Source organism: Callorhinus ursinus, unplaced genomic scaffold (assembly GCF_003265705.2).
Source record: "Callorhinus ursinus isolate GAN/ISIS: 27379988/994484 unplaced genomic scaffold, GSC_fseal_2.0 scaffold1, whole genome shotgun sequence".
Taxonomy (NCBI): Eukaryota; Metazoa; Chordata; class Mammalia; order Carnivora; family Otariidae; genus Callorhinus; species Callorhinus ursinus.
This window is the reverse complement of record NW_027397063.1, coordinates 119,879,781-119,888,756: the sequence shown is the minus strand read 5'-3', so window position 1 is coordinate 119,888,756 and position 8,976 is coordinate 119,879,781. Positions and strand designations below refer to the sequence as shown.

Below are 8,976 nucleotides of genomic sequence, written 5' to 3'. Positions count from 1 at the left end.
CTTTCTTTCTTTCTTTCTTTCTTTCTTTCTTTCTTTCTTTCTTTCTTCTTTCTTCTTTCTTTCTCTCTCTCCCCTCCCTCCCTCCCTTCCTCCCTTCATTCCTCCCTCCCTCCTCCCTCCCTCCTCTGTTTTTGTCTTCAACAAAAGTAGCTTATCTATAACAACTGATTATGTGCTAGTAAAAGCACTATGTGGAAAGTGCTCAGCATGTGTGTGTGTGTTTGTGTGGTGTTCACATATATTTAGATATTTAATAAAAGACCTCCATCACTTCTCAGCTTGGTTTACACTCTATCCAGCAATGATAAACCATACTGAGACATATATTTAGAGCTAGACCTTTAAGGAAAGCTAGAGAAAACCAGTTCAGACTGGTTAAAAAATAAGCAAGACTCCATAATGAAGGGCTAGACCTGTCTGAGTCCAGTGAGTGATTTTTTTTTATACTAACAGCCCAGTTGGCTCCCTTCAGCATAGCTGGGGCACTGAAAGGGGACTTGGGGGGACAATCATGACCTCTTTCTCTTTTAGGCAAGGAGAGAACATTGTTCATAATTTCTCAGAATTGAAAGGGAAAAGAAAAAATCATAGTCACAATTTTTCCCTGCTTTCCCAGTGAATATTTTTTCAAAACAAGAGCTTCAGATCCAATCTGCCTCCCAAAAGGATAACTGTAAGCTAGAATTTCTTTTCAATTCTCCAAATCCCCTCTCCTTAAACACCCACACTCAGATTTCACAGTTTTTAGGAGAAACACATTTGGAGTGTCTGTATCTGGAAAGTCAAGTACCCTTTTCAAATAGAGCTTATACCCTGCTATTTTATTTGAAAACCCAAGTCTCCAGTTTGTGGATTATTTGGGTTTTAGGATTTTCTGCTCCCTTGCTTTGTTTCTCCTCCCAGGTCTGGTGAAGGGAAAGATAGGGAAAGAAAAGTAACTTACTGTAGCTATGGCCCAGCATATCAGGAATCTCACAGCTTGGTGGAAAAGGAGGCTAAGGCTTATGGTTGTAATCAGGCTGAGGTCATTTTGCATGTATCGGACGTTTCAATCCTCTCCTGCTCCCAGCATTTCTGCAGAAAAACGAGCTGGTTTTGAGGAACATTTGCACCCACTCATTCTAGAACCTAATTCTGACTTCCGCTGGCTTGTCCAGGTCACTAAGGATGCCAGGAAGGAGGGATTCTGTCAGAGTCCAGGAATTCCAATTTCTCACTTTGCAAGGAGAGGTGGAAATAAAAATGGACCACTCGACAAGCTAAACTGGATACACGAGAGACTTGAAAAAAATCCTATCATAAATGTAATATCCTGAGCCCAGAATGAGTCCATCCATGGGGAAAGAAATTGAATCAGAAATCCTCCTTTGTGTAAATGCCCTTCATGTTGATCTTTTCTTTCCAGCCAGTGCTGTTTTGGTATAAAATAGAATCTCTCAATTTTAAGAAATTGTAGCACTTAAAGGACCTTGAACTGGCTAAGACTCAGCCAACACTGTCGGCAAAAATGGCTTTAATCAAAATGGTCCAGAGGGATGTTTGCTGAACAGCTTCATCATAAGCAGGATGGGGAATGGCTCCCTCTGATCAGCTGTTGAAAGGCCTGGGAAAAACAGAATTGATTTCCTTCTGCTGTCAAGGATGATTTTGCCTTGTTTTTCATCTGCTGCACCATGAATTCAATGACATACTTTCCTGCAGTGCAACCAGATTGTGCATGAATACTGAATGAGTCCCGTGGAAAGAAACTCAAGTCCCAAACTAGTCCAGTTAGAAAGAAAGTCTACCTCCATCCTTCCCAAAGCAATTTGCTTATACAAGGGAAATCCTAAGTTCTCTGTATCTTATATATACTAGAAAAAGACATTCTGAATATTTCATACCCTAATGACTGGGCAGAATAAATTGTTATTATGTTATATTTTTTAGGTGTACACTGGCATGAGTGTGTTGCTTTTGATCAAGCATCTATAAACCTTGAGCTTGTCCAGGCTTGTGTTCATACATTAGTGCTGTGAGAAGTACCCACAACCAGTTGCCCATGGAATTTTCCAGTGCTTATGGATTCCCTAGTGTTAGGTGAGATAACACTTACTTCAATGATCCTCTTTTGAATATTTATCATCAGAAGGCAAGCTCAGGGATTGGGTTTGGAGACCTCTAAAATCAATTTGCTACACAAGTAAAAATAGAGAAACACTACTTGTGGGTGTCTCTCTCAGAGTTGTGGAAAGATATGAAGAAAATTCAAGTGCCAGGTTCCCTTCGTCTGACAAACCATGAGACATGACCATCTATAAATGAGGGGATGTGCTTGTGTGGAATATATATGTTAAATCTAATAGTTACTTTCGTAGACAGGATAGCTGATCGGTCTGCACTGAAAAGGAAAGATTCAAGCTTTTTCTTATGATGAGTTTTTGAGGAGCCCTGATGTGAATTATGCCCAGAGAGGAATGGTTACCAAACCACCGTGATGATAACCTGTCTCGTCAGGGAGCAGAGGATAAAATCCTGCTGTCAGCAAGTGGTCATGGGACAGTAGAAAGGACACACAGGGCTCACAAGACTATCTAAGAAGCCTCTCTCCATAGTCTTACCTGTTCACTTCCTCCTGCCCCTCCTCCCTGGACGACCAGTCTTGCTGATCTGAGACTTTACCTGGCAGCAGGGGCAATCCATTTGGCTACTGCTAATGGGTGGTGGGGAGAGCAAGTTCTCCCCTCCTTTATTTTGAGTTGGACTGTGAATAATTTTTTGTGTGTCCGTTTATTTATTTATTTTTATTTTTTGCATTTTTTATTTTTATTTTTTTATTATGTTAATCACCATACATTACATCATTAGTTTTTTAAATAATTTTTATTGTTACATTAATCACCATATATTACATCATTAGTTTTTGATGTGTTCCATGATTCATTGTTTGTGCATAACACACAGTGCTCCACGCAGAATGTGCCCTCTTTAATACCCATCACCAGGCTAACCCATCCCCCCACCCCCTCCCCTCTAGAATCCTCAGTTTGTTTTTCAGAGTCCATCATCTCTCATGGTCCATCTCCCCCTCTGACTTACTCCACTTCATTCTTCCCCTCCTGCTATCTTCTTCTTCTTTTTTTTTTCTTAACATATATTGCATTATTTGTTTCAGAAGTAAAGATCCGTGATTCATCAGTCTTGTACAATTCACAGCACTCACCATAGCACATACCCTCCCCAATGTCTATCACCCAGCCACCCCATCCCTCCCACCCCCCACCACTCCAGCAACACTCAGTTTGTTTCCTGAGATTAAGAATTCCTCATATCAATGAGGTCATATGATACATGTCTTTCTCTGATTGACTTATTTCACTCAGCATAACACCCTCCAGTTCCATCCACGTCGTTGCAAATGGCAAGATCTCATTCCTTTGGATGGCTGCATAATATTCCATTGTGTATATATACCACTTCTTCTTTATCCATTCATCTGTCGATGGATATCTTGGCTCTTTCCATAGTTTGGCTATTGTGGACAATGCTGCTATAAACATTGGGGTGCACGTACCCCTTCGGGTCCCTACATTTGTATCTTTGGGGTAAATACTCAGTAGTGCAATTGCTGGATCGTATGGTAGCTCTATTTTCAACTGTTTGAGGAACCTCCATACTGTTTTCCAGAGTGGTTGCACCAGCTTGCATTCCCACCAACAGTGTAGGAGGGTTCCCCTTTCTCCACATCCCCGCCAACATCTCTCGTTTCCGGACTTGTTAATTTTAGCCATTCTGACGGGTGTGAGGTGGTATCTCATTGAGGTTTTGATTTGGATTTCCCTGATGCCGAGCGATGTTGAGCACTTTTTCAAGTGTCTGTTGGCCATTTGGATGTCTTCTTTGGAAAAATGTCTGTTTATGTCTTCTGCCCATTTCTTGATTGGATTATTTGTTCTTTGGATGTTGAGTTTGATAAGTTCTTTATAGATTTTGGATACTAGCCCTTTATCTGATATGTCATTTGCAAATATTTTCTCCCATTCTGTCAGTTGTCTTTTGGTTTTGTGGACTGTTTCTTTTGCTGTGCAAAAGCTTTTTATCTTGATGAAATCCCAATACTTCATTTTTGCCCTGGCTTCCCTTGCCTTTGGCAATGTTTCTAGGAAGAAGTTGCTGTGGCTGAGGTCGAAGAGGTTGCTGCCTGTGTTCTCCTTTAGGATTTTGATGGACTCTTGTCTCACGTTTAGGTCTTTCAACCATTTCGAGTCTATTTTTGTGTGTGGTGTAAGGAAATGGTCCAGTTTCATTCTTCTGCATGTGGCTGTCCAATTTTCCCAACAACATTTGTTGAAGAGACTGTCTTTTTGCCATTGGACATTCTTGCCTGCTTTGTCAAAGATGAGTTGACCATAGAGTTGAGGGTCCATTTCTGGGCTCTCTATTCTGTTCCAATGATCTATGTGTCTGTTTTTGTGCCAGTACCATACTGTCTTGATGATGACAGCTTTGTAATAGAGCTGGAAGTCCGGAATTGTGATGCCGCCATCTTTGCTTTTCTTTTTCAATATTCCTCTGGCTATTTGGGGTCTCTTCTGGTTCCATACAAATTTTAGGATTATTTGTTCCATTTCTTTGAAAAAGGTGGATGGTATTTTGATGGGGATTGCATTGAATGTGTAGATTGCTCTAGGTAGCACTGACATCTTCACAATGTTTGTTCTTCCAATCCATGAGCATGGAACGTTTTTCCATTTCTCTGTATCTTCTTCAAATTCTTTCATGAGTATTTTATAGTTTTCTGAGTACAGATCCTTTGCCTCTTTGGTTAAATTTATTCCTAGGTATCTTATGGTTTTGGGTGCAATTGTAAATGGGATCGACTCCTTGATTTGTCTCTCTTCTGTCTTGTTGTTGGTGTATAGGAACGCCACTGATTTCTGTGCATTGATTTTATAGCCTGCTACTTGACTGAATTCCTGTATGAGTTCTAGCAGTTTTGGGGTGGAGTCTTTTAGGTTTTCCACATACAGTATCATATCATCTGCAAAGAGTGAGAGTTTGACTTCCTCCTTGCCGATTTGGATGACTTTGATTTCTTTTTGTTGTCTGATTGCTGTGGCTAGGACTTCTAATACTATGTTGAATAGCAGTGGTGATAGTGGACATCCCTGCCGTGTTCCTGACCTTAGGGGAAAAGCTCTCAGCTTTTCCCCATTGAGAATGATATTCCCTGTAGGTTTTTCACAGATGACTTTTATGATATTGAGGTATGTAGCCTCTATCCCTATACTCTGAAGAGTTTTGATCAAGAAAGGATGCTGTACTTTGTCAAATGCTTTCTCTGCATCTATTGAGAGGATCATATGATTCTTGTTCTTTCTTTTGTCAATGTATTGTATCACGTTGATTGATTTGCGGATGTTGAACCAGCCTTGCAGCCCAGGGATAAATCCCACTTGGTCATGATGAATAATCCTTTTAATGTACTGTTGGATCCTATTGGCTAGTATTTTGGTGAGAATTTTTGCATCCATGTTCATCAAGGATATTGGTCTGTAATTTTCCTTTTTGATGGGGTCTTTGTCTGGTTTTGGGATCAAGGTAATGGTGGCCTCATAAAATGAGTTTGGAAGTTTTCCTTCCATTTCTATTTTTTGGAACAGTTTCAGGAGAATAGGTATTAATTCTTCTTTAAATGTTTGGTAGAATTCCCCTGGGAAGCCATCTGGCCCTGGGCTTTTGTTTCTTGGGAGATTTTTGATGACTGCTTCAATTTCCTTAGTGGTTATAGGTCTGTTCAGGTTTTCTATTTCTTCCTGGTTCAATTTTGGTAGTTGATACATCTCTAGGAATGCACCCATTTCTTCCAGGTTATCGAATTTGCTGGCATAGAGTTGATCATAATATGTTCTTAGAATTGTTTGTATTTCTTTGGTGTTGGTTGTGATCTCTCCTCTTTCATTCATGATTTTGTTGATTTGGGTCATTTCTGTTTTCTTTTTGATAAGTCTGGCCAGGGGTTTATCAATCTTGTTAATTCTTTCAAAGAACCAGCTCCTAGTTTCGTTGATCTATTCTACTGTTCTTTTGGTTTCTAGTTCATTGATTTCTGCTCTGATCTTTATTATTTCTCTTCTCCTGCTGGGTTTAGGCTTTATTTGCTGTTTTTTTCTCTAGCTCCTTTAGGTGTAGGGTTAGGTTGTGTATTTGAGACCTTTCTTGTTTCTTGAGAAAGGCTTGTATTGCTATCTACTTTCCTCTTAGGACTGCCTTTGCTGTATCCCAAAGACTTTGAACAGTTGTGTTTTCATTTTCATTGGTTTCCATGAATTTTTTAATTCTTCTTTAATTTCCTGGTTGACCCATTCATTCTTTAGTAGGATGCTCTTTAGCCTCCATGTATTTGAGTTCTTTCCGACTTTCCTCTTGTGATTGAGTTCTAGTTTCAAAGCATTGTGGTCTGAAAATATGCAGGGAATCATCCCAATCTTTTGGTACTGCTTGAGACCTGATTTGTGACCTAGGATGTGATCAATTCTGGAGAATGTTCCATGGGCACTAGGGAAGAATGTTTATTCTGTTGCTTTGGGATGGAATGTTCTGAATATGTCTGTGAAGTCCATTTGGTCCAGTGTTTCATTTAAAGTCTTTATTTCCTTGTTGATCTTTTGCTTAGATGATCTGTCCATTTCACTTAGGGTTGTGTTAAAGTACCCCAGTATTATTGTATTGTTGTCAATGTGTTTCTTCACTTTTGTTATTAATTGCCTTATATAATTGGCTGCTCCCACGTTAGGGGCATAGATATTTACAATTGTTAGATCTTCTTGTTGGATAGATCCTTTAAGTAGGATATAGTGTCCTTCTTCATCTCTTATTACAGTCTTTGTTTTAAAATCTAATTTGTCTGATATAAGGATTGCCACCCCAGCTTTCTTTTGGTGTTCATTAGCATGGTAAATGGTTTTCCACCCCCTCACTTTCAATCTGGGGGTGTCTTTGGGTCTAAAATGAGTCTCTTGCAGACAGCATATTGATGGGTCTTGTTTTTTAATCCAATCTGATAGCCTATGTCTTTTGATTGGGGCATTGAGCCCATTTACATTCAGGGTAACTATTGAAAGGTATGAATTTAGTGCCATTGTATTGCCTGTAAGGTGACTGTGACTGTATATTGTCTGTGTTCCTTTCTGATCTATGCTGCTTTTAGGCTCTCTTTTTGCTTAGAGGACCCCTTTCAATATTTCTTGTAGGGCTGGTTTCGTGTTTGCAAATTCCTTTAGTTTTTGTTTGTCCTGGAAGCTTTTTCTCTCTCCTTCTATTTTCAATGATAGCCGAGCTGGATATAGTATTCTTGGCTGCATATTTTTCTCATTTAGTGTTCTGAAGGTATCATGCAGGTCCTTTCTGGCCTGCCAGGTCTCTGTGGATAGGTCTGTTGCCAATCTAATATTTCTACCATTGTAGGTTACATATCTCTTCTCCCGAGCTGCTTTCAGGATTTTCTCTTTGTCTCTGAGACTCGTAAGTTTTACTATTAGATGTCGGGGTGTTGACCTATTTTTATTGATTTTGAGAGGGGTTCTCTGTGCCTCCTGGATTTTGATGCCTGTTTCCTTCCTCACATTAGGAGAGTTCTCTGCTATTATTTGCTCCAATATACCTTCTGCCCCTCTCTCTCTTTCTTCTTCTTCTGGGATCCCAATTATTCTAATGTTGTTTTGTCTTATCATATCGCTTATCTCTCGAATTCTGCCCTCGTGATCCTGCAGTTGTTTCTCTCTCTTTTTCTCAGCCTCTTTATTTTCCATCATTTGGTCTTCTATATCGCTGATTCTCTCTTCTGCCTCATTTATCCTAGCAGTTAGTGCCCCCATTTTTGATTGCACCTCATTAATAGCCTTTTTGATTTCGACTTGGTTAGATTTTAGTTCTTTTATTTCTCCAGAAAGGGTTTCTCTAATAACTTCCATGCTTTTTTCAAGCCCAGCTAGTATCTTTAAAGTCATGATTCTGAACTCTAGGTCCGACATCGTACTAATGTCCGTATTGAGTAGGTCCCTGGCAGACCGTAGTACCTCTTGTTCTTTTTGCTGAGGTGATTTTTTTCGTCTTGTCATTTTGTCCAGAGGAGAACAGATGAATGAGACAACAGAATGCTAACAGGTTAACAACATCTCCAGCAAATATACTCTATACAAATCAGAAAAGACCTGAAACCAGGGGACAAGAAAGGGAAAGAAAGAAGAGAAAAAAAAGGGGGAAAAGACAAAAACAAAAACAGAACAAAACAAAAAAAAACAGAATATGATCAAATATGATCAGGCTAGTGGATAGATCAGTGCCACACACTAGCTTTTGGGCGTATTTTGGTCTGTTAGAAGAAAGTGCCTGCTAAAATTTTAAAGGAAGAAAGACTTATATATGTACAAAATAAGGGTTGATACAATGAAGGGATGGCAGATGACTGTAAAGATGAAAATTATAAAAGGAATTGATAAGAAGTTGTTTTTAAAAAGAAAGAAGATTTAAAAAGAAAAAGAAAAAAGAAAAAAAAAGGGAGAGAATGTGATCAGGCAGGAGACTAGAACAAAGCCATACACTAGTGATTTAGGGTATATTTTGATCTATTAGAAGAAATTGTATCTCAAAATTTTAAAGAGAGAACAACTTATATATATATGCCAAAAATAAGGGTAACTACTATGAAGGGATAAAAATATGACTCTAAAAATGAAAAATAAAAAGTTTTTTTTTAAAAAAAGGGATTGGTAAGATGTTGTTTGAAAAAGGGAAAAAGAAAAATTGAAAAAAAAACAGTTAAAAAAATTAACTTTGAAAAACTAATGAATTATGGTAAAAAAGCCATGAATTCTATGTGCAGTATTCCCGTAGCACTGGAGTTCTCCCGTTCTCCTTGATCGGTAAACTTGGTCTTGGCTTGCTGGCTGTTTGTGCTGATCTTCTGGGGGAGGGGCCTGTTGCTGTGGTTCCCAA

General features: G+C 39.1%; 1 protein-coding gene across 7 annotated transcripts in view; it reads right to left on the bottom strand.

Moving 5' to 3' along the window:
- Positions 1 to 8,976, bottom strand: part of CPNE4 (copine 4) — a 516,611-nt gene that overhangs the window by 213,577 nt on the left and 294,058 nt on the right. The window contains exon 1 of one of the 7 annotated variants that reach the window (XM_073900049.1): positions 944 to 1,080. The exons of 5 other annotated variants lie outside the window; for them this stretch is intronic. In XM_073900049.1, the coding sequence (XP_073756150.1) occupies positions 944 to 1,036 (93 nt within the window). In that variant the 5' untranslated portion in view covers positions 1,037 to 1,080. Of the gene's footprint in view, positions 1 to 943; positions 1,081 to 8,976 lie in introns of those variants that run through there. One more of the 7 variants, XM_073900052.1, reaches the window with a different exon arrangement.